General features: G+C 24.9%; 3 protein-coding genes across 4 annotated transcripts; 1 reads left to right on the forward strand and 2 right to left on the reverse strand.

The window, feature by feature from the left end:
- Positions 1-840: 840 nt before the first annotated feature.
- On the reverse strand, positions 841-7,629 carry LOC114123747 (C-factor). The gene is made up of 5 exons (XM_027986819.2): positions 7,355-7,629; positions 3,535-3,583; positions 2,219-2,409; positions 2,006-2,152; positions 841-1,297 (listed from the first exon to the last, which is right to left on the reverse strand). The coding sequence occupies exons 1-5, from the start codon at positions 7,481-7,483 to the stop codon at positions 1,073-1,075; spliced, it is 741 nt and encodes a 246-aa protein (XP_027842620.1). The 5' UTR covers positions 7,484-7,629; the 3' UTR covers positions 841-1,072.
- Positions 7,105-12,423, forward strand: LOC114123746 (thioredoxin reductase 1, mitochondrial). Of its 2 annotated transcripts, none has more exons than XM_027986818.2 (9): positions 7,105-7,330; positions 8,613-8,833; positions 8,900-9,024; positions 9,090-9,319; positions 9,386-9,603; positions 9,669-9,842; positions 10,798-10,986; positions 11,888-12,057; positions 12,135-12,423. In XM_027986818.2, the coding sequence occupies exons 1-9, from the start codon at positions 7,312-7,314 to the stop codon at positions 12,262-12,264; spliced, it is 1,476 nt and encodes a 491-aa protein (XP_027842619.1). In that variant the 5' UTR covers positions 7,105-7,311; the 3' UTR covers positions 12,265-12,423. The 2 variants fall into 2 exon arrangements, with proteins under 2 accessions (XP_027842619.1, XP_027842618.1); XM_027986817.2 differs by lacking the exon at positions 7,105-7,330 and adding an exon at positions 7,831-7,981.
- A 652-nt stretch (positions 12,424-13,075) lies between these two features.
- Positions 13,076-26,183, reverse strand: LOC114123748 (ubiquitin conjugation factor E4 A). The gene is made up of 14 exons (XM_027986820.2): positions 25,291-26,183; positions 24,700-24,936; positions 23,677-23,820; positions 23,302-23,616; positions 22,897-23,237; positions 21,266-21,469; positions 20,900-21,191; positions 18,756-18,901; positions 18,261-18,410; positions 15,718-15,801; positions 15,495-15,654; positions 15,037-15,208; positions 13,497-13,704; positions 13,076-13,434 (listed from the first exon to the last, which is right to left on the reverse strand). The coding sequence occupies exons 1-14, from the start codon at positions 25,831-25,833 to the stop codon at positions 13,308-13,310; spliced, it is 3,123 nt and encodes a 1,040-aa protein (XP_027842621.2). The 5' UTR covers positions 25,834-26,183; the 3' UTR covers positions 13,076-13,307.
- Positions 26,184-27,443: the final 1,260 nt, after the last annotated feature.

The raw sequence follows: 27,443 nt of genomic DNA on the forward strand, positions 1-27,443 counted from the left end.
CTTAAAAATGTACATGATATATTATCGAAACAACATCTTAAGATACTTCTATAAATATACTTAATATTTTTACCAATGTAATGGATCATAATAAAAAATGTGAATTATAATCACTAAACAACTGTCATAATATAATTTAGTATAAATATATAATAATTAATAATCATGTGTTAACTTAAATATAAAAGCAATTTTACAACTAATTATTTTTGAAACATTAAGAATTCTTTGTTCTTTTTCTTCATTGTTTTTAAGACAAAATATAAAACCTAACTTAACTTACAGTAATTTAATTAATCCAAAAAACCTCTTCCAACTTGACAATTGTACAATTATACAATAGGACAGGAGTCACCAAACCACAGCTCGCGGCCCCCATAAGAAGTAAATATACGAGTAAATATATAAAATTTAAAGATAAAAAATTATATGTTTTAATAAACTTTTGGCCCCCTAAGAGCATTTGATATTTTTTGTGGCCCTTGAATAAAAAAGTTTGGAGACCCTTGCTATAAATAATGAGCCAGCATCTAATATTGATTCAATTTTCAATTTTTCGGGCCCAAAAGAAAAATTGCTCTTAAAAATTACAGCTGAATATTTCGATAAATTCTTGATATACATTTTTATAATAACAAAATAAAATTAATGCTTAATAACAAAATTTACGACACATTCGCAGCCATGGCCAGGCCGATACTGTTGTTGTTTTTATCTATATTATATAATTATTTGCAAATGCTATAAAATCTAAACCCTGCTCATAACTTTTCATATGAAGCAAAAAAAAAAAAATATATATATATATAAATATATATTTAAAATAAAAAATAAAAAGTATAATTTCTTTAAATGTTTTTATTCTAAAGTTAAAAGCAAATTCAATTAACAAATATATTTTTCTGAAAAAAAAAATCAAATTATGGATCATATAAAAAGATCCAAATGTTTAGTTGAAAAATATTTTATACTTGTGCTCAACTAAAAATGTTTTTGAACAAAGTGTTAAGTCATATGGATTAATACTAATAATACAATTTAAACATTTTAAAATTGTAATTGATATTCATTTTTACCAAGGAAGTACTTTTCCTTCAAAATCATAAAATCCGCCATTGTGTGATTGGTCAATGTTCTTCAAGAAGTTGCAAATTCCTGTAATAGACTGTTCAACTTCAAGAGGCGCGTTTGCACCACCCATAGCAGTTTTAACCCATCCAGGATGAATGCTAACAGCTAATATTCCGTTACTCTTAAGATCAACACTTAAGGACTTAGTAGCAACATTTATGGCAGTCTGAAATAAAATAAATATATTCATTAGGTGCTATGTAACTATAGTAATGATAAATATGCATACAAAATGTTAAAATCAAAGTTATTAACTTTTTATAAATACTAACTAGGGTTAAAGATGTATAGGAATTAACAGTAGTGTGTTGAAGACGGATAAAAATGATGTCTTACATGTCTAAATTTGGTATTGATAATATATAGGTATCATGGGTTCTCAACTTTTTGAGCTTCATGCCCTCTTTCAAACTATGGTATGAGTTCACGCTCCACCACCTCACTACTATAAGATTGATGTATGCATAATATTTATATGTATTATGTAAATATATATAAATATATGGATATATAATATATATATCAAAACTTACTTTAATGTTGGTTATTGGATTAATTATTAATACGGATATAACTTCAATGAAGTTTTTATCATATTGTTTCATTTTTTGTATTTTTTTCAACATTTTCACGCCCCACCCCTGAAATTTTGTCAAGCCTCCCAGGTTGAAAACCCTTGATATGTATCATGGTTACTGCATTTACTTACACTTAATTGAATAAATTTAACAAATAAATAAATTATAATAGTAAATATTTCATAACTATGCAATTAATATGGTGGTATATGTACCAAACAAGACAAAGCACCATAATATGAGTCTTAACATGCCACTGGCAATTATAGTAGTACAGAATAACAGTCATACATTACCTTGCTTGTTCTATATGGATAAAAACCACCTTGATCATTTTTAGTGATTGAACCTAAAATTGAACTTATGTTAACAATTACAGCTTTATTTACTCCAGTGGCAGATTTATTTTTATCTGATGCCATTTTTAATAATGGTAATAATGCCTGAAAAAGTTGTAATAAGATTGCTTAAACATTTTAGTATAAAAAAATTATTAATTATTAATTTACCTGTGTTAACATTATAGGACCAATAGTATTTATTTTGAAATGGTTTAATAAATCTTCAGATTTTACTAAGCCAATCCTAGTAAATTTTGATGATATTCCAGCATTGTTAATTAGAACATTAAGACCTTTATCTTTGACAATATTTGAAACTTGAGAAGCCAAATTAAAGAATGATCCATGATCAATTAGATCTACAAACATAAAACATAAATTTATAATATAGAAAAATGTAGGTTAATCAATAGATTATGACTTTTATACATCTGTATCTGATCGTCTACTCAATATTCAAAACCTAACAAAAATATAATTTAAAAATAAAATTATACAATTTTAGGATCAATCAATTGAGAAATTTTCTGATACAACTATAACATCTACACCATGGAAGAATGGATGACGAACCTTTATATTTATATTCATAAATAATTAATAGGAATGTTTATGATGTCTACAGTGATATTATATTATATAAAAATGTTGTATGGTTACATGGAAGAAGACAGAGAATAGTGGAAAAAAAACCTAAGCTCTACAGAAAAAATTTAATACAGCTTTGTTACACAGTAAGAATCAAATAGATCACTCTGATGAACGTGTCAAATTTTAATTTAATGATTTACCATGATATCTGAAAAACAATTCTAAGCAAAGATAGTTTACTATTGTCCAACTTAATTATCAAAGCTGGACAAGTTAACAAATATTTTTAACTAGTTGAAGTAGTTATCCTAAAAAAAAAAAAATTATTAATTAAGCTAAGTACAAGTTAATTTTTATTACCAACATTTACAAATGTTTTCAAAATTTTATTAAAAAAATTGTAATAATAGATTTTTGATATTTTTTTAATTAGGAAATAAATTTACAAGGAGCTTTGCAATAAATTTTCAAGCATTTCTATACCCATCAAATAGTTTTTAAACAATATTTATAAAAAAATATGCCTATAAATTGCTAAAAAATAGTGAAAATATTTTAAAAATAGAAAATTATAGCATAAACATTTAATGAAAATTCTGTATCTACATTTATTTGTTTTCGAGTTACAGAATAATGAGATTTGTATTAAAGGCCTGTTTTTACTGGCCTAAAAAAGGTACTGAGAATTTTATACTTTTAAAGCACCATTAGCACCAACTAGCTTCATTCTACTATTAGAAACTGACCATATTTTAAAAAAAATATTAAATAAAAAAGTAGGTAGATACTATATTATATTTAAATGTTTGTATTTAGGACAAAAAGTAGACACAATTAAAATCTCAAGTATAGAGAAAGCAAAAAAAAACGAAAATATAGATTTAATTACTTACCTGCTTCCAGAATATGTAGTTGTGGATTCTTCTTCAATTCCATTAATTCCTGAAAAATTCAAAATGCATTCATGTATTTGTGTATGTCTAGATGTAAAATGGTAACGTGTATATTGTCTATATTTTTTTTAACAATTATAGTCTTCTGTTAAAAATTCAAAGGTATAATAAAGTAATAAAAGTAAATTAACAACGAAGTAATTATTTATAAGGATAACACATGGAATCTAGAGCACCTATATGACGAGCCAAAACTCACTGGACAAGAAATAAAACATGATGAAAAAGTACTGAAAAACTGGTTAAATTATGGTGTACTGAGAAAAGAATTTGATAAAATTCTTAGAGATCTAAAAAGGAAGAAATCTACAGAAATTGAGAAAATACAAGCAAAACTTTGGAAAGAATCTGAAAAAAATGAGCAGTGAGCTTTTTAAACTTATATTTAACTCGAAAGAACTACCCTTAGACTTTACTAAGTGTAAGATTATTCCTATTTCAAATAAATCAAACACAAACAAATATGATTAGTACTATATAATTAGCTTGCTGACACATGTGTCAAAAGTACTGACAATAATTATGTCAAGAAGAATGGAAAATAATATTGAAGCTATATTGTCAAAAGATCAGTTCGGGGTGCAGAAAGAATGTGATTACAAGGGAAGCAATTCTGGCATTAAGAACAATTATTGAAAAAAGAATTAGAAAAGATAATCCCAATGACGTTGCCTGGGAGGTGGTTTAAGGGTTCACCCCCTCAACCCCCCTTGACTAAAAACGGGAAGTTGTTATTTTCCTATCCACGTCTTTACAATCTATGATAATTACTGACAATTTATTTAAGTGATGTAACCCCCCCCCCCTCCGGGTAATTTCTGGCTACCCCACTAGATAAGCCTACATACATAGCTTTTGTTAACATAGAAAAAGCCTTTGAAAATGTCAACCGAGAAACAATGTTCAAGATGCTAAAAAGAGTTTTTATAGACTACACTGAAAGGAGACTAATCTTTAAATTATACCAGAAGGGAACAGCTGCTATACAATTTGGCAAAATTGAAGAGGAAACAAGATTAAGAAAAGGAGTAAGACAGGGTTGTACTCTATTTCCCAGCATATTCAATACATACATACAAGAGGCAATTAACACAATGAGAGAGATTTGGATAATTGGGTATTTAGATGAATGGCAGGAAAATGTATATGCTACGGTTCACAGACGATATAGCAGTATTAGCTGAAAGCAAGGAGTTACAAAGGATGCTGAGATGTATGTAAGAAACTCTGCTCAGTGAACTGAACATGAAAATTAATATGAAAAAGACCAAAGTTCTAGTACGTAGTAGAAACAATAATATTAGGACAAGAATACATCTGAAAATCCATCAAGCAATAGGTAGAACAAGTAGAAGAGTTCACATGTTTGGGAAGCATAACAAGTTAAGATAGCAGAAGTAAAAAAGAAATAATAAAAAGAATGTACTAAGCTAAGATACCATTTACCAAAAAAAAAAAAAGATTTTAACTTCAAGAAATATAATAAGCATATACTCTAGGATAAATCTTCTAAAGACATATGTATGGAGTATAATGTTGTATGGGAGAGAAATATGGACAATTGACAAAGAAGAATAGAGAAGAATAGAAGCTTTTGAGATTTGGTGTACCAGATGAATGCTTAAAATAAGTTGGACAGATATGATATAAAACGAGGAAGAACTAGAAAGAATATTTGAAAGAATACCTAACCTCTATGGAATAGTATCAAGAAAAGGAGAAATGAATGGATTGGACATGTATTAAGACACGGTTGGATGCTGGGATTAATTATACAAGGCTGTGTAGAAGGTAAAAGTGCTAGGGTAAACACAAATGGAGTATATGCAATAAATAATAAAGGACCAAGGGTGTAATTCAGTGATTCCTAAACTTTTTATCTTTATCGTGCACTTGTAAAAAAAAAATGACGGACGCCCTCTACCATAAAAATAATTGTATTGGTAAATGAGTACAGAATAAAAAATTAATTAAGCTTGTAACTTTCATGCTTTTCTGGGAGAGACAATATTGCCCTCTTTGGGAAACACTGGTGTAATTCTTACAAAGAGAGGAAGGTGAGCAATAGAGAAGAATGGATAATTGTTACAAACCAACTTCAAGATTGATTACAAAAGAAGAAGAAGAAGAAGAAAAGTAAAGTGATAAATATATATTACTTAATACAAAAATATTGATGAAAGAAATCTATTAGGTATTATAAATTAATTAAAATATTCATATATTTAAAAAAAAATTGCAATTAAAAAATCCCTAAGTAAAACATGTTAGTATGTTATAATAATATGAATACCTAAGTAAATATTTTAAAATATAAAATAGGTAAGAATCACATAAAACTAAAAGTAAATCTATGGTCAAAAACAAATTAACTTAAAATTATCAAAATACAAAATTAAGAATGTAAATATAAAATATTATGACCAAAATATTTAAAAAAAAATAAAAATTTCAGGTCATGAAGAAAATATTTCTATTAAAATACTATTATTTACTATACAAAAATATAAACCTAATAAACACTACATGCCAATAACCAAAATATCACATATTATACATTTTGAAATACAAATAACTGAATGATAATATTTTGAACTTAATAATGGTAGATATTTTTTGATAGTTACCTATTATAAACTTATTTTGATATATAACCCTATGGCCTATCTCCTACTAATTTCTTTTATTAAAATAAATAATAAGTTATTAACATAATACAAGAATATGAAGAAATTAATAATTGTTTTGTTTAAAAAGGTTTTTGAATAAGAATTAAAATTAAGAGGACTTCATACCAGCATAATATGATGTCTCTGACTCACTAACATTTTTATTTACTAATTATAGAAAATTTGAATTCAGCAGAATCTATTTTAAGTTAGTTTTAATATTAGAGTTGAGTTACCAATTAGTAAACTTAAAGGTAAAAATCTTATCTAGAGTATAGGCTTTAATTGATATTTGTATTTTAAAGTGAGTTATGAGCATTTTAAAATTTTTTAATATTTTACATAGCTATAACTCACTTAATTCAACATATTCTTAAAACAAATTTTTTAAACAGATTACATCATTATAGTGTATTGAATATAATTAATTTTGTATACCAACGAACAATTTGACTTTTAAAACAGATTTTAAATCATAAAATATAAGATACATATTAAATATATACATATTTATTTACAAGTTGTATGTATAGAATTGGTTGATTATTATTTTAAATAGTATATTTTACTCAAAAATTAACTTGATTTTACCAATTTGATAATAAATATTAATTATATAAATTGTTATTCACTTTTAAAAAAAAAATATTTTGTTGATTAAAATATTAATATATTTGAAAATAATCCGGGTTTTTGAAAAAGAAAAATATATTTTTCCATGATATTTTATTCACTAGGTGACGTGATATTGACCAAAAGATATAATAGAGAGGGGGAGGTAGCACAGTCCGTTTATTATCAGGTTTATGGTACAATGGTAGTTGGTACATAACATTATAATATTTCCTTATTATTCATATATATGTTTTCATTGATGTGAATATTTTGTGTTCAAGATCATTCCAAGTTTGGTCATTGGGCTAGTAACTACTTAATAAATACAGTCTAATAATATATTGTTAGTAGTTTATTTGTAATAACTGTTAGTTACAATAAAACGTGAATTTTATATAATTTTTAGTACTTCAAAATACAATAATTTAAAAAAATGGCTCCCATCGTACCTAGTGAGTATATATTATATTAATTACCTTAGCTTTTCCCATATCTCTACATGTTGCAAATACATTCTCCACATTAAATGCTTGATTTGATAATAAATGTTTCACCAATCCTAGTCCTATTCCTCTGTTTGCACCAGTAACTAATATGGAACACATTTTGTTTTTTAAATCGATCAAACTAAGTAGTGCACTTTAATTTTGTAAGTATAGGTAACCATAGAATGGAAACATTGAAAACCATCCCGAACCGTGTTAACAGATAATAGGTTTGCCTTTTTATTTTTGAAACCAAACCTGCCACAACACTGATGAAACTTGTTTCTTATCAGACTTCTTTATATTTCTGTAATTTTTATAACTATAATATATAAATATACATGTGTATTGTATTAATAGTATTAATAACTTAACACATATTACGTAATCTAGTCATGAATCACTGAATTACATAATTGCATAATTTATGGTTTTGGTTTTTACTAAAGTTTTCAAATATTTTTCAGCTTAAATCAAAAGATAAATGAAATAAAATATTATATTTTATTGAAATGTTTTTCATTCGGTCCTTATCTTCGAAAATTTTTCAAAAAAATCGAAATGTTTGTAATGCATTTACAAACAACAATAAAAGATTTTTAAGAAAAATTAGTTTATGTAAATAATTAAATCTATAATTTTAATAAGCTTTTATATTGTATATGGTTTCCGATAGAAAAGTTAATTTTTTGTTTATACTTTTATTGTTATATTAAATAATATATATATTATATATATATTTAATGAATATCATAAATATTATTATTCTTATTATTTGTTTCTTTCAAATTATAATATTTATAATATTACCTATTAGATTATATTATATGACTTGCTATGTACATATCAAATAGTAAGTATCATAACTACACACATTTTGATAGTAACAAACATAGACATTTAATTAGACCAATTTTCTATAATTTGTTTTCAATGAATCTAAAAAGATAGTCAAGAATATGGATAAATAGATACTTTGTATCAATCTCCTTTTTTTTGTTCGCTTTATATATTTTTGTACTAATTTTAATATTTTTTTATTTGAATAAAAATTGATGGAATTTTAATTTTAAAATAAAGGTATTAATTAATCTTGTGAAGGTTCTTCTATTTTGTTTTACATGAATCCTAGTATTAACTTAATTGAGAAACCAAACATAAATTAAGTTTTTTTATAAACTGTATATAATATATTAGCTTGCCCAAATGTTTGTTTTTTAATGTTTATCAATCTTAATTTTTATTTTAGGTGGACAGTATGATTTTGATCTTTTAGTAATAGGCGGAGGATCTGGTGGTTTGGCATGTGCTAAAGAGGCATCAAGCTTTGGAAAACAAGTTGTAGTTTTAGATTTTGTTATTCCATCAGAGAGAGGTACCACTTGGGGAATCGGTGGTACTTGTGTTAATGTTGGTTGTATACCTAAAAAATTAATGCACCAAGCTTCGTTGTTGGGCGAATCAATTCATGTATACCAAATGATATATTTAAACTGTTAATTTATTCTAAATATAATCTAATTATTGCTAAATTAGGATGCTCGGAGTTATGGATGGAATATTCCAGAGCCTGTTACATTCAATTGGGAATCATTAGTAGAAGCAGTCCAAAATCATATTAAGTCTGTTAATTGGGTTACAAGAGTACAATTAAGAGACAAGTATTTATATTTTTATCATAATTTTTATAATATTTAATATTAAAATATTATTTTAATTTTTAAAGAAAAATTGAATATGTTAATGGGCATGGTGTATTTGAAGATGCACATACGGTTGTAGCAAAGATGAAAAATGGTAAAGAACGGAGAATTACAGCAAAAGACATATTGATAGCGGTTGGTGGACGTCCACGGTACCCAGAATTCCCAGGATGTAAAGAATATTGTATTACTAGTGACGACCTTTTTTCATTACCTACAGCTCCAGGAAATACTTTGGTTATTGGTGCTGGATGTGAGTCAAATATAATATAATTATGTTATTAAATAATTTAATTTACTTTTTAAATTATATTTTTAGATATTGGATTAGAATGTGCAGGATTTTTAAAAGGATTGGGGTATGAAGCAACTGTTATGGTTCGATCCATGCTTCTTAGAGGTTTTGATAGAGATATGGTGAATTTAGTTCAAGCTGAAATGGAAGATAAAGGTGTAAAATTTCTTATTGGAAAAATACCTTCCAAAGTATCAAAGCAGCCAAACGGTAAATTACTAGTTGAATGGGAAGGTGATGAAGTAAGTAGTACTTGTATTATTCAATTAATAGGTACTTAAAAGTTCTATTATATTGTTTGTTTTAGAATGGACAAGGGGAATTTGATACAGTTCTTGTAGCTGTAGGGCGTAAGGCTTTATCAGAAGAACTTAATCCGTCTGCTGCTGGATTAGAAATTCATCCAGAGTCTGGCAAATTTATCACTGTTGCTGAACAGACCAACATTCCAAATATATATGCTGTTGGTGATGTATTACATGTAAGTATAATTTATAAAATATAGAAACAACTATTTAATGTAATTTTGTTAGTTTTTATCTCAATCCACATTCTAAATGTATTTATTCGAATAGGTTTTATAATTTTAATACAGCTCAAATTCAGTAGATTAATTTCAATGTTGGTTTATTTTGCCAATTACAATTTTTCAATACTTAGGTTGAGGATGTGAAAAATTGATTAATTGTATCATTCAATGAAATTAAATGAACTAATCATAGCTCAATAAATTATATTAAGAGATTAGTTCACTTATGATTCATTAAATTCTAAATAATATTTCATTTGACCCAGCATTATACAGATTTATCATTAATTTTATAATATAAAATAAAGCATAAGCCATTCTACATATAATATATAATGTTAATTAAAATAAATACAACCATATTATATGTTTTTTATATGTATGTTTCTATACATTATTTTTAGTTTGAAACAATATTTTTTTTTAAATTAAACAATTGTTTTTATTTATAATTTGCAATACGTATATAATGATGTGTTCAAAAATAATAATAAGTTACATGCATCTCTGATTAGTATTATTATTATTGGAAATAGGATGATATGCTGAAAAAACATCAAAATATAAATACCAAATTATCCATACATAATATTATAAATTATTGATGACCATAGACCGTAGTCAACAAAAATTATAGTGGAAGAATGAATAATAAAATAAAAACCTAAAGTAAATTGACGTACATATTGTATTAGGAAATTTTACAAATAAACTCAATAATATAACCTATAAATAAGAAATAATAAAATGTGCAAAATTTAAATAGTATGTTTTTAATTTCTAGTAAGTCAAACTCATTTAGCTATACTTTAGAGTTAAGACTTACTAAAAATATATCCAAAATGTTACATCATTCTATCCCTAATTATTATTCAAAGAAAATATTTATTTTTTGTTTAAATTTTAGGGTAGACCAGAATTAACACCAGTAGCAATTCAGGCTGGTAAATTGTTGGCTGGACGATTATATAATGGTACCCAAGAACAAATGGATTATGATAATGTCGCTACAACTATTTTCTCACCTCTGGAATATGGTTGTGTTGGTCTAACAGAAGAAGAAGCTATTAATAGATATACTGAAGATAAAATTGAAGTAAGTAGCATTGGCCCTTTTGGTGATGAATAACACATTCCCTCATTGGGTGGTTATTTAAGTTTAAATACACTGTTGTTTTGTGTTAACATCAAGAATTTTAAAATTGGTATTTTATTATTGTGAAACCCTATACCAGTTGTTTCATACAGGTCTATAGTTCATCTGTAATACAATTATTATTTTTAGATTCTAAAAAAAGTAATGAATGTATTGATTCTACAATGATGTGTGTGTGTGTGTTTTTGTCTGTGTACACCATTATCTGTCGAAAAAATGCTTCAATTTAAAACTTCAGGGGTAGTTTCTGGTAGCAAATTAAAATGGTGCTTAAAAAATGTCAGAAGTAAGAATTTTCTAGCAGTCATCAAAAAAAATCGGGAAAAACCACAAAAAAGTGATGGATAAACGGGAATATTTGTGCCAAATAGTTTTCCACGAAATCAATGTTTTTATGTTGTTGTAATTGCAAAACAAATCACTGTAAATACTTAGAATTTTTAGTTTTTACCAAACTAAAGTCTTAAATATAATGAGTTAATTGTATCATATAATGTACCATTCAACTGATGAAAAAAAAAAAGCTTCTATTTAATATTAATATTTGATACTCATGAATCAACAAGTAACAAGTGTTACTACATTAAATGGCAATTTTTAATCAGTGTTTTGTTATATATTTTATTTTTACATTATTATTTATTTTCTTACAATATATTTTTACCTAAATACACAATTAATTTTATTATACCAATCATTAAAATAAATAGAATTGTAATATATTGAATGTATCTTCAATATAACTAATACAATATGGTCCATATTAAATATTGATTGAGCATTGCTATTTTTATAACTATAGATATTATAACTATGTTAATTATTTAATATTATTTTTCAGGTTTATCATGCATATTATAAACCTACAGAGTTTTTTATACCTCAAAAAAATGTTAAACATTGTTATTTGAAAGTTATAACTCTTTTAGAAGCACCACAAAAAGTATTGGGTATGCATTTTATTGGGCCTCAAGCAGGCGAAGTAATCCAAGGATATGCTGCAGCTATAAAGTAAATACATTTATTAGTTAATATTTTTAACAAGCTTATTAGTTATGTTTTTATAATAAAATATTTGTTTTAAATAGGGCTGGATTAACTTTTCAACATTTAAAGGATACTGTTGGAATTCATCCGACAATATCTGAAGAATTTACTAGAGTAGGTATCACTAAACGATCAGGTGATGATCCTACTCCTCAAAGTTGTTGTAGTTAAACTCATTTCTTTTATAGAGTTAAAAATATACAATAATTATTTTTCATATAATAATTACTTATCCAATTTATTCATGTGGTGTAAAGGTATTATTGATTAATTATAGTATACATATTTGTACGCATATTGTACTAAATAAAATGTTACTTTGGAATTAAATATTAATCATTTTTTTTTAAATTTATTTAATGTACTTTTCCTATATTCTTTGAAAGCATATAAATTGAATCATAAAATGGCTATTCAATAAATAATGAGTATTAATAAATGACATTTATTTATTTAAATGTTAATTAGTTAATTTTTATTTTTGAAAAATCATATTTATAGGGTTTTTGTGAAATAAAAATAGTAACTATAAAAATATTAATATTATTGTTTTATTGTGATTTAATAACTGTATGGTTGGTTTAAAGGTGTATAATTAACCATACACTTGCAGGATATGAGAAAAAGGTCACTTAGATAAACAAAAATTAAGTTGTCATTTATCTCTAACAAACAAAATTGTGTGGAATTTTATAAGTTGAGTTTAATTGTAATATATTTTTGGAATCATTTAACGATAATAATATGCAACTGTAGGTACATATTATATACTAAATTAAGTATTCTTAGTGAGCTTTGAAAATATAAAATTATATGTATATCAGAATCATTTTTATATTATCTTTCTTTGGTTAAACAAATTAGTTCCAAGTGTCATTTAACTTGAACACGAAAACCAAAAAAAAAATAGAAATAGCATTATTGTTGATCTCTCTCTCTTATTAATATATTTATACTTATAATAAAATATTTCATACACCAATAGTCTGTATATTAAACAGTTATAATTCATAAAAATACATAGTAATTATATGAAAATCTAACAATAACATTTTTCTTTTAAATAAAGTGTTCTCAATAATCTTGTTTTCAGTTATATATACAAATATTATATATAATGAAGAACCTAATATTGTAAACATTAAAATGATAGATTAATTTTACATCTTTTAGTTTAAAAAAATGTATTATTAAAAGGAAATAAATTTTCCTTTTCATTTTTGGGATTTTTTGATTTTAATCCATTCGTCAATTTGATTTTTCAATTCATTATTTGTTATAACCATATCCATAGTCAGATGAGAACGATTAAATGGATCAGTTTGATCACTTAATAAATGCCTAAAAATAAGTGAGAGTATACAGAAAACTGTTTTAATGTAAAATAATAAAATGTATTTTACCTTGCTATTGTGGATCGATCAACATTTATTTTACTTGAAGGTAAAATAACAGGGTCCATCATAAGAGTAGACATAATGGGATCCAAGAAGTTTTCAGGAGCTTCTGTGAGTAGTAATTCTTCATCATTACTTTGTTGTATTGCAAGTTGTGATACCCTTTGCGCTATATTAGTTATTCCAACAATTAATGATGCCCCTCCAATTCTTGCTAAATTCCATTAAAAAAATATATATATTAAATTCAAAACTAAAAAAATGTTTTTACAAAACCTTAATAAAATAATTTTTACCTAATGCAGAGTAATATTTAAAAAATTAAATGTATAAATTAGTGTACCTCATATATTTTTGTATGAATACTGTTAATATATAGCTTATTAAACTTACTAATAACTATTTAAAGAGCTTAGATAATAACAGATATTAATATTTTTTTATCAATAATTTAAATATTTTTTTATCTATGGCACAAATATAAATCTACATATTTCCAGTTATTCATGTACATGATATTCATAAAAATAATATGCATATAAATTTAAGTTTATTTTATTAATATTAGTAGAATCAAACATACAAGAAAAATATTAAATTTGTTTAATGATAAAATAGTTTAGAAAAAGGTAAATAATGTAAATAACCGATATTTAATAGAATCTAATACACCAATGTGACTCCAAATTATAGTACACCATTCGCAGTTTTAAAAAAAAATTTAGTAATAAATATGACAGCAAATTTAAAAAGAGTATAAGTTAAATCACATTACATATATTTAATACAAATTAAAATATAATTTGAAGTACTATTTTTATTAAAAAAAGTTGTTGTTACCTAATTTTAAAACTCAAACAGTAAAGTTTTATAATTCTGAATTTTAACTAGATATTTTTAAGATGTGCTGCACTACAATTAGGTCTTTAGTAAAGATTAAAAAGTTTGGAATATTGTGTACTAAAATGGAATACAAGTATTAAGCACTATACAATTTTTGAAATGCAGTGACATACTTTTTTTTTATATAAAATATATATTTATACAGGAACATATTTTGAAAATGATAATAATTTGTATTTTTTTTTTTAAATTTAAATTTGAATATAATTAATATTAAATATATGTATATAAAACGAAGAACAATTATTAAATGTATAGTATGATTTAAAATATACATTAGTATGACATTAGTTTAATACTAAACTAGATTCATATACATTTAGATTAAAAGAAAGCTACATTAAATTCATTAAATAATATTCTTAATTTTAATTTCGAATAGGTCAAATGAGATAATAATAAATTTAGGTGTACATCTTAATAAAATTTGCTTTAAAATTGTTAAATATTGTTATATCAACATTTTTAAACAAATTAAACATGGTATTTTTGAAGTTTACAAATTTAAGATTAACGGAATTAACTATGGCCCAAGTGGTTGATAACTTTTAATAAAAATTAGTTTTTTCGCAAGAATTCTGATAACTATAATTTGATTTAAGATCAAATTTAAAAAAAAAACTTAATTGTGTATTTACATTACCTAAGACATCTTCAGCCTGTTTGAAAAGTAATGGATTGTATGATCGCCCATCTTTGGAAACAGCTAAACAAAATGCTTCACCATTTTTGCTAGTTCCCAAATGTACATATATCATACAAATATTCAAAACTATTTCGGCTGGTTCAAATTTGTATTCCTTCATATCTTTAACCTATATAAAAATATAAGTACAGATTTAAGTTTTCTAATTTACTTAATACTGTAAAGATTAAGCTTTTTTTTTTTTGATTTTTTTTTTTTTTTTTTACTTTGTTTAAATATTTAAAAAGAAATATGTCAAATTTAAAATATGAAAAATAAAAATTATTATAAACAGTATTTAATTTTAATATAATTAATCCAAATATATTGATACCTACTCAATTAATATAAATGTTACATAAAAAAAATTTTTACAATAGCTATAAGATCTTACATGTAAATAAAATTATATTTACTTTAAAATTTTTTTTTTTTGGTCCAACTAAATGACATAAAAAGTAGTTTAACATAGCTGCTACTCTATCAACCATTGTAGGATGACAAAATATTGATTTTATTTCTGATGTAAGGTATTTAAATGTATTGATGGTTTCCTTTCCAAGAATATTATCAAATCTGTAAATACCATGTATCATAATAAGTAAAAATTAGCAAATTTAAAAAACTATATCTGTTTACCTAGCAATCATTCCAATGTGTTGCATCAATGACATATTTTGCGCTCGTTCTCTTTGGGATAAATTATTCCATTGGCCTGATTCACTATTGTTTATTAAAACATACAAAATAAATTATATACTTTCTAAATTTATACAGTTAAAAATTTTATTGTATTTATATAACAATTCAAAATAAATTCTACAACTTTTTAAAGGTTTTTCTTTTTGTTTCATTCAATTTTTTTGTTTGTATTACTTAGTATATTCATTTTTGTTTTTTTAGAATTAAAAATATTTGATATACTCTCATAAAGAATCAACCAAATCCTTTGTTAATAATATTTAAATGAAATAAAATATGTTTAAATAAAAAAAAGTGGGCAAGTGAGTACCGCTCTGCTGTACATTAGGTGCCGTATGGATCATTATTATATATTATAGGAGTGTTAAATTTGAATCCAATGATAGTTATCATTGTATACGAAAAACGATTCTGAACGAAGATGATTTGTCAGCCTAGGATATAATTTCTAGTGGTTGGTAAAAAAGGTGGTTTAAAAAAACCAGCTTATATTAAAAAATATTTTGAAAATTAAATCACGTAAAGAAAACGCGAATCTTAATAACTGGTAAAATTTTCAAGTATCTACGACTTATACTTTTTGAATAATAACAAATATTTAAAATCATTTGAGGATAAATCGTTATCGTTACGCTATTTCGTTAAAATTTAAAATTCAAACGCACTTAAAATTTTTCCTATAATGATGCTTCGAGTTTTCTCTATAGATACTTGAAGGTAAACTTATGGAAAACTTAGTGTTGTATTTTTAATCCTTAGTTATAAACACAAAAAATTTTATGATTTTTCAACTTCAAATATTTCGCAAATATTCATAATTTTGACGAATTTTCGTCAAACTTTGAACTTCAAATGCTAATAAAAAAAAATTGTGCCTATGTATTCTTATAATTTTTTAATCACTATAAGAATAACATATGAGGAACTTTGTATTAAATTTTCAAGTATTTTGATAGGGCCAATTTTTTATCGACACTTCAAAAATATTTTTTCAGAAAAATTGAAAATTTCAGTTGTCTATAAATAGCTCAAAAAAAGTCAAAATATTTTGAAATTTAAATCACGTAAAGAAAACGCGAATCTTAATAACTGGTAAAATTTTCAAGTATCTACGACTTATACTTTTTGAATAATAACAAATATCAAAAATCGTTTGAGGCTAAACTGTTATTTAACGCGGTTTTTGTAAAAATTTAAATTTCAAACACTCATAAAAATTTTTTGTCTGAATCCGGTAGAGTTTTTTTTACAGATATTTGAAGAAAAATGTATGGAGAACCTTGTACCAAATTTTCAAAACTTAGTTATAAAAGAAAAAAATTTTATGATTTTTCAACTTCAAAATTACTTGCAAATTTTCGCGTTTTCGACAGATTTCGTAAAAATTTGAACTAAAAACGCTTATAAAAAAAAATTGTGACTAACGATTTTTAATATTTTTTAGCTACATTAAAAACAACTCATAAGGAACCTTGTATTAAATTTTCAAAACTTTTTGGTCATCCAAAAATTTTTTATCGACACTTTAAAAAAAATTTCTCAAAAAAATCGAAAATTTCAGTGGTCTATAAATAACTCAAAAAAAGTCAAAATTTTTTGAAAATTTAACTATATACGGATACTACTGACATTAACATTTGGTGAAAATTTCAAGTATTTTCAGTGATTAGTTTTTGAATTACAACCATAAAAAAAAATCGATTTGGTCGAAAACTGGTTTTGCGTAAAAATTGCCGTTTTTCCGTCATTTTTTTTTTGTTTTTCTCGATTTTTTTGAAAACTGTTGGAAAATGTTAACTTTTTACCTCTATAATGCACCAAGGATATTCACTTTTACATCGGAAACCACCCCCATTGTTTGAAATTGGAGCATTATTTCGACTAGTTATGCTGTATACAGACACAAAAACAAAAAAAAAAACACACACCATTGTAAAATCAATACATTCATCACTTCGTTCAGAATCTAAAATATACATATTTCAGGTAATAATTTTAAATAAATAAAATTAATTTAATACTTATCATCAAATAGCACTAAAAATATTGAGCTTTTTTAGCTTTTTAAGCAGAAACATTAGATCATGCATTAATGTACAAGTTGTTCTTCAAAAGTGCTGTCACTTTTAAACAAAATTTTTGAGGTATTGACTTCTGTCAAAACTATTAATATTTGTCATTAGTAACCAAATCTGAATTTGTTAATTCCAGACTAAATTTTATGTAAACTAAAAGCTGATCTCATAAGAAAGGCATATCTTCATGTTGAAAACAAAAAATTTTGATCCTTGTGAATAATAATAAAATAAATTATAAGTTTATCTTTATGGTGAATCTTTTAGTAAAATAATAAAACTATTTTTACATTATTTATCCTACTTTAATCATCAGCCAGTTTTAACTATTTTAAATAATTTATTTATTAGTAATAACGTAATTGTTTACCGTGATAAAATAGTAATAACTGAACTTGTACTTACTGAGCAGTCTGCATTTGTCTTAACTGAGCCATATTTGTTAATGCTTCATCTAATAAGAACACAGCATCATTCATTAATAAATTAATAAATCTTAAAAATAATGGTGGAGAAGCTGCTTCCATATTATTTTCTGCATCTTTAGCCAATAATCTTAAATATAAAAGTTTATTTCAAGAATTAATATTTAGACAAAATAGCAATATTAATTATATTAGAATTTTTTTTTTTTACACATTTATATCGGAATATATTATTTCTGTGTTATTATTAATATATAAAATAAAATTGGTTTACACATTTTTAAATATTAAAATAATACTTATTAATGATTAAACCATTTTTTACAATGCTGACCAAGTTATTGTTCATTGAATAATAAAACCTCTTGTCATTATGGTTTTTTAGTAAATAGAATTATAGGAATTATGTTAATTCCTAAATGATAATTTTTATCATCCACATCAAATATTAATAATTAATATATAAATTTATTACTTAAAAACTTCTCTATGTTCTTCAATTTTCCATAAATAATCCATTACAACATACATAGGTCTGCGATAATTAAATTTTTGTTCGAATTCCACACTCTGTCCAGTCATTTCAATACCAACAAATACATCCAATAAAGCATGAACAATCTTAAAAATATAAGTAAAAAAAATAATGTATATTACATTTGTTATAAAACCTAACCCAAACAATATTAAAGAATTTATAAGAAAAAACATGTATCTACAAATAACTCAATAAATATGTTCAAGATAACTAATTTTATGTTTATAGATTAAATATTACAATTAATTAATTTATTAAACAATTTAAAAGTTAGAATATGATCTAGGACTTTTACAACAAATTGTTCTTATGTCAAGCGTCAAAAATTACTTGAATTTTTATCATTTTTTCTGCATGGCATTTAATTATGAAAAATATTATTAGAAAAATAAATTACTTTAAGTGTATGAATAGTATTTATTAATATAATTGATGTCACTGATTTACCATCCTTAATCAAGGCATCTCATAGAAAATTAAAGATAATTGAATTTTAATGTTAGTTCTAACTTATAAGTTTTAACTATTTTAAATTGATAATATTTTTACTAAATTATAAACAAATTAAAATTGAAATACCATTTAAAGTATGTAAGATGACTAGATCAGTGATTTTTTTTTTTATTATTATTTAAAAAATATATTTTATTATAATCTATACAACATTTTTGTACAATAAGTCATTTTTATTTATGATTTTAAGATATTTACTTCGCAAGACTGACAGATATTAAGGGAAGGCACTCAGTAGAGCTACCAACAGATTAAATTCGGAAGTCTCTAGGCCTGGATTGTTTAAGACGTCTCTGGGGGTTATCTGGGATTGTAAAAGAACATAAGCGTTTGATTAATGGATTGTTGTGTTGGATTAACTTATAGTGAAAGGAGACGTAATAAGACTTAGTTAATTGTGAGAGTGATGGAATATTTAGGTCTTTGTGGAGATTATTAATTGTTCTCGTATTGGAGGGTTTGGCAGAGCCCCAAATTTAGATACCGTAGCCTGTAGGACTAAACAGGTCTGATGATGGCTTTGTATAATAGTAGTTTATTACTGATTGCTGACTTAGATCGAAGAAGTTGGCGGAACAAATGGAGTCTGAAATTGACTGTTTTGTTTTTGTTTTTAAGGTGTTGGGCCCATGTAAACGTCTATCGAATGTCAAACTTGGGTATTTTATTGTCAGGGTGATTGGAATTAGGTTATTATTGAGCGATACAGAGGGGCAGTCACCTGATCTAAGAGAGAATGTGATAAAGGATTATTTTGCTTAGTTTATTTTAATCTTCCAGAGGTTTGACCATAATTAAATCTCGTTAAAATGATTTTGTAGCCATTAAGATACTACCAGAGGGACATTATTGCCTATTGGAGGCAAAGATTATTGTATCGTCTGCATAAGTACCCAGTGTTGTATGTGAATAAATCGAAGTGTCGTGGGCAAATATAGAATTTAAAAAGGGAGCTTTGTCGCTTTCTTGAAGGACTCCAGCTAGAATTTGGTAATTTAACAAATAGCTGTTATTTACGCGAACAGAGAAGGTGCAATTTTTAAGGTATGATTTTATAAAAAGGCAGTAAAGGGCAGGGAGGAATGATCAGTGGTTTCAAACTCAAATTACCAACAGGCCATGTAATATATTTACGTCAAATGTTTGAGGGCAAAACACTTTTTTTTTTTGTAAATTAACTTATTTGAAACATACATATTTAGTATTTTTAAAAATAAAATAACTACCTTTATTATAAATTACATTAATATAGTTTTAAAATTATTAAAAAATGAGAAAATAAACAAGTTGCTTTTTAATATTTTGTATGTGAATGTGAAATAATTCTCTTTTAAAGAAATTCCAAGCACTGACCAAATCTAACTTAATTAGATATGTGTGCATGATAATATGTTTATGATGCTTATGCCATGTTAATGAGCAACTTGTTTACAATAAATTTAACTGTTTTTACGTTATGTATTAAGTAGATTGATAATTTAATCTGTAATGTGTAAGACTGAACTAAATTATGTTAGTCATAAATATAACTTATATTATAACAACATTTAATTTTATTAATTAATTACTTGTTTACGATGTGGATGACTTATAAATAACAACTCTCTGTAATATGATCCTATTGAATTTGTTACAGAGCTATCTTCATCCTTATGTGGTAATAAACAGTCTAAACATTCAGCTAGACGAGCTCGCAAATGTGGATTTCTCACTCGACTATTAGATGTCATAAAGATTAAAACAGCATTTAATAATTCAGAAACTAATGAAAAACCAGGTTCTTCTAAAGAGCGTGAATGAAAACGGCGAACCAATGTTAAATATCGCCAAATATTTTCTAACAAAAATTCTGGAATGCATCTAAAAACATAAACAATTATTTGCTATTATATTTAGTAAGTTTTATATAATTTATAATAAAATGGTAACTTTACTTTAATGTAGGAGGAACAATACTTGGTAATGGAAATTCAATAACTGAGAATTTATTTGGACAATAAGATTGAAGGTTATTTGATTGAAAATCTTTGTCTACATCCAACACAACTTGAGTAAGCCAAACACATGTTGCTTTTTGAAATTGACTCAAAAGATGTAATGTTGATGGTTCTAAAATAGCAGCTTTCATTGAAAGGTATCTAAAACCACACTATAATGTACTTGGCTAAAATAATTAGTTAAAATTTACTAAAAAATATTATATGTAAGTGTATAAATACAACTTTTTATAACTGAAATTTGAAAAAAACAAAAGAAAAAAGGTACACAAAGGAAATCACTCTACTTCTATTAAATGTTGAATAGATTATATGAGTGTTATATTTTAATTCAATTATATATCATTGAATAGTGAATACAAAAAACAATTCAAAGCAGAGATGATCTATCAATGTGTCAGTCAATACCACAAACAGCGCCAGATTGGTAAGATATGGGTCAACTGAGTTTTAGAATTTCTTACGTTAGATTACAGCTATAGCTAATGTAAGGTTTAAATAATTCAAATCAATTATAATTTCTTACAAAGTTTGTACTAATTTATCATAAAAAAAAAATTTTTGTAAATGGGGGTTTGGCCTACAACTTCCCGACTTGTGATGTAAGTTTTTTGTTAATAAACGATGGTCGGTAGGGGCAAGCAGTGTGACGCGAAAGCAAACAGTCCGCTCCTGTCGATCGGTGATATAAGGAAAAAAAAAGGTAGGCAGCTACCCATACCAAAATTTTTGATGTTCATAATTTAAAAATGTAATGGGAATGGGGAGGAAATTAGAAATATTAATCATAGGTTAAAACTTAATTATAAATTTACTGTTGCCCATACGAAAATGTATTCCTAGAACCGTGGCTGATCAATTTACTCAAAAACTAATTTAGCATGAAAATTCCCATTTTAAGTCAATTTTTCATATGTTTATACTGGTTATAAATAAAAAGGAGTAGAAATTTAAATTTTGACTTATTTAAAGTATAAAGTACATCCAATTCGCTATCCAAAACCACTCTTAAAGTTTAAAATCTAAGCATTTTATCGAACCCAACCACAAAAAACATATTTGTAAAATTAATACATTCATTACTTCCGAAAAAAAAAATTATAAAATAAACAACTGTAAAAATGTTCTTTTTTTTATGATTTAAATAACATTTAAAAAGAAAGAAAAATAATATTTACCATTACAATTATTAGCTAACTAATAATAATATAATATGATACATGTTATGAAATTTCTGTTAATATAATTACATTTGAAGAGAATTTGTTGTAATTAAAATTGGCAACTAACTAAAATTACAATGAACCCATGAGTAAAATCATCTTTCATTTTCATATTATAAACAAATTAGTCAAGATAAAATTGCATAGATAATTAATAAAGAAAATTTGAATGCTATCACTTGTTAGCATTAATACCTTGAATTTTTTTTTTCAACTTATACAAAATAACAAGTATTTTAGGATTTGTGAATCAGTTAAACACTATAACAATTTATTGTTTAAATCAGTAATTAACCTTAAAACAAATTGTTAAATATCTATAACAATTTAATTAAATTTACTTACTTGGTCATTTCACCTTCCATTCGATCATTAATAAGTTTCATTACTTCAGATGTAGCTGAACCAGATTGTTGAGCATCTACAAAAGTTTGTTGCATCCTTGCTAACTCTTGGTTAATATTTGTCATTTTTTCTTGCACTTGAGCAAAACCTATCTCTAAAGACTTTTGTGTCATGTAAAAACATTCAGTAATAAAATTAAATTGTCCTTTAGCTACAGGTCTATAGTCAGAAGAATTATCATTTTCTCTAGAATCTTCAGCATCAGTTGGTAAAAGCATAGTGTTTTCATTTAATTTCAATAAATGCACTCCAAGTAGTTTACTTTCTTCATTATTATTAACCTAAACACATATATATTAAAATAAAAACATATAATGTTAGTTATCAACATTTTTAGCTTATTACTTTTGCGGCACAATACGTAGGATCAATTTTTAATAATTTTGGATTATCTGTATTAGAAATAAATGGTTGACACAGCCTTAAAAGAACCGCACTTAAGTTTAATGCAAATCCATCTGAAATAAATCCTAACATAGACATTTCAATATTCCACAATTTACAACGTCCCATATTGTTTTCTAAGCAACTTCCCAACCAAGACAATGTTTTATGTTTTACTTCAGGTCCAGCTTTTAGGAGGTTCAAAAATATTTTATGTAATTGAACATGTAACATCTCCAAACCAGACCATATATTACTTTCCAATGGACCTGACAACTGTTAAAAATAAATATTCAAAGAAATGTTATATTACCGCAAAAATTAAAAAATACTAACTTCTTCCATAGGTTTTAGGAAATATTCAAATTTACCCCCAGGTGTTTGTGGTAAACCTGATATTGCAAAAGCAGCTCCAAGCACTGTATTTGTATAATTAAAACCAGGAGATGTATCAGGTACATAACAATCATCGATAAGCATCTGTATAAAAACAAATAACAAATTAATAGGTAGTAAAAGTTAAATGTTAAACAGTAATTTAAAACATATTTGTAGAATACAGAATGAAAAATATCAAATATTTTAAATATTAATTTTAATGGTATGAAATTTATATATCCTAATACTAGTAACTAAAAGGAACATTTAAATTGTTAGCCTTTCAAAAGTCAAATGAGTTTAGGTTAAATGATCTATGATTGTCCATATTCAAATACAATAATAAATGATGTTTAAAAATTAACAATATTTTTAAAATAGTTAACTTAAACTCCACCTTTTTAGATCTCTTTTGAAATCCAAACTATTTCTATTCAATTAACTCACCATATACAAATCATTAATTTTACCAATATAGAAATACAGTATTTGGATATGGGATTCTACAGAGCACTCTAACACTAACACAATTTTAATCTATGTGCTTGAGATAAATAATATCCTCTCATTCCACTCCTTGAATTTATCATTAATAAAAAATAAATACATTTTAACTCTGAATCAATTAGCTTAATAATATTATTCTATAATTCATAATAATTTAAACTCTCATAATAACTCACAAATTAAACAATTATCCGTTAAATATTTTCCTCCTAATATACATAGAAAAGTAGGAACATTGGTTTAAACTGTTTTGGCTTATTAATAAAAAAAAAATTCAATGTCAAGTAACACTGTTGCGTGACTGCTCATGAATAAAATAATTCTTTCCAGTTACAATATTATATGTTATGTCTTATAACTAGAATGTATAATAATTCAAACTATATACAATCAATTATAATTGTTCTATTAAATATACTATAATGTATAAAGGGTAAAAACCCAAATTAATTAATAATCCTACTTGGTACTTACATTAGCTAATAATGGTTCTGCAGAAAATACTTGTAACAATGCAATCTCACAATGTGGTAAAAATATAATTGTTGATTGTAATATTTTTTCTTTTACTTTCTTTAGTATTGGTTGGTATATAGATTTAATCTGTGACTCTCCGTCATCTTCATCCAAAATTATTTGTTTATTAACAGAAGTAAAAAATTTTACATATTCTTCAAAAGATGCCATATTAGTTTCAAATATTTTTAAAACCTAAAAATAAAATACATATTTTGAACACAAGTAAAATTCAATTTTAACATAGCTATAATTTTATTTGATAATTGGCCGTTAAAAGTAAATATTTACATCATTTACCATTTTATTAGTATGAATATTGTAAATATTGTATTAAAACTGAATCTTAGAATTAAGTTATTCAGTCAAAATATTAATATTAATTAATTAATTTTTCATATTAATACTGTAAAAATTATTGTTTCTGTAAATATCTGTAGATCTAGATAGCTTACATAGGCTAGGTATGTCTTATTAAAATAAAGATAAAAAAAAATAATTTTTCATATTTTAAATAATATTGGTTTTATAAAAGTAATTATAATGTACCTGATCATTAATGTTTTGAGGACTATATAGATCAGGTTGTTTGAGTGCTGTAGATACATTTGTACACAAAAAACCAAATATTTTTGTGTAAATATCTTCTCTGACCGATGGATAACGATTTTCTTGTTTAGCAAAACTTAATTCAATGAAACATTGAAATAAATACACAATGCACTCCTTTTCGGTTGTATTTGAAGTAATTGATACATTGTGTTTATTCTTCAGTAAATATGTTTTTGGATCAGCCAATAGTGTTCTTTCAAAAATTGCTTGTTCAAGAATTTCTAATTCTGTCCTATCATTGACATTAGACTTTAATATTTCTAATAATTCTGGTAAATAAATAACTGAAGAGTCGTATTCTTTATCCAAGATAGGTATCATAGTAAAATGAAATACATTTTCTACAAGTTTGTTAAAAGTTTCATCAATGCCATTATTTATTATTGCCATTTCAGAATTAGAGCCTGTTGTGTTATCCGTAGATTTACACGAATTGTCAAGATTATTTTGTTGAAAGACAGAAAATTCGTTACTGGACATTTTTAGTTTATTTACGTATAAGTAAAATATTAAATCAATAACATGTAACAACCAAAAAATTAAACAATTTTTATGATTCCAGAGAATTAAAGATAAGCATATTACCTACATTTTACTTAATAATTAATATGATAACAAATATAAATTTATTGATCACGACTAATACGTTGTATTATTATTATTGTTTTTATAGTATTTACTCATCAGTATTTATCACCAGACACCAGATTTCGGATCTAGATAGTTGAATCTTATAGAAGTAAGATTGAAGACCAAGAATCTTGTACCTACTTTGTAGACAACTAAATAAGGACGTGGAATGTGGATACTGGATAATGGATTGTAATAATGTAATATGTAATGAACTAATGATATGAAAATATTCTTGTCATTATTTGTACCGTTATCAGTTAACATAAATTGATAACCATGGTAAAATTGTTTATAACATGGTAGTTAAAACACAAAATAAAGGATGAAATTATTGAGATTTCATCTTTTTTGTTTTCAGTTTTTCACTATTGTTAATGTTTTTACATAAATTTTAAGATATTCATTTATAATATTATGAATAAGTAAATTATTTTTGGAACAAATCTAGTTTAGCGCCCCCTCGAAATTTTGATTTTTTTTTTTTTGAAACCTGTGTATTTTAACGTTATAAAAATGATGGTGCAAAAATTTTTTTTCTGAAATCGTTAGTTATTTAGTTATAGCTACGTTAAGTTTACGATTTTCTGTGTTCTTCACATGCGCAAAACACGATTTTCGATGTTTAGCGCATGCATTGTGGCGATATAATATAATTATAAAATACAGGTAACAGGTTAAATATTAATATAATATAATACGTGTCGTTGCACCATCATTTTTAAAACGTTAAAATACATAGGTTTCAAAAGAAAAATATCGAAATTTCGATAGGCTGCTAACCTTATTTTTATACGAATAATATATTTTATTGATTCCCCTAATAAATAACCCCCGAGAAATCTCGAAAATATAACCACGCCACCACGGAAGAAATAAACCAGGAAATTTTTTTTTAAAATACCGAGAATTTACTCTGCTGTATAGTAGATGTGGAGTGAATTTTGTTATGGCAAAGTAATACTTGTAATTTGTTTAAATACAATTATATATACTCTTGATCCGAAAAAGTACCAACTAGATGCGATTTTCTATCAAAATGCTAACAATAAAATACACAACAATAGTCAATATTTTTAAATATAAATATCTACAACAAATAATGATATCCAAAATAAACAAAATTAATTCGTAAAAATTATAATTATTTTAAATATTTTTTAATCACTCTGTAAACTGAATTTTACTCACTAGAGATAGCTTTAAACCAATGATATCTCTATTAGAGGTATTTCCGTGTAAAACTAACGAGTAATACGATAATATGTTGCAAACGACTATAGCCACCATACTAGTAATTTTATAATAATATTAATTATAATATACATACCTTATAAATAATATTTTTAATTAATTTTTTTTCAGATTTTTTTATTGTTTATCACAATATTTGTGTTTGATGTTTTTAAAAATTCTAACATTTTAAAATTGTTATGCACACTATGTACCTATCTAGTATT

This window comes from Aphis gossypii, chromosome 3, assembly GCF_020184175.1.
Source record: "Aphis gossypii isolate Hap1 chromosome 3, ASM2018417v2, whole genome shotgun sequence".
Classification (NCBI taxonomy): Eukaryota; Metazoa; Arthropoda; class Insecta; order Hemiptera; family Aphididae; genus Aphis; species Aphis gossypii.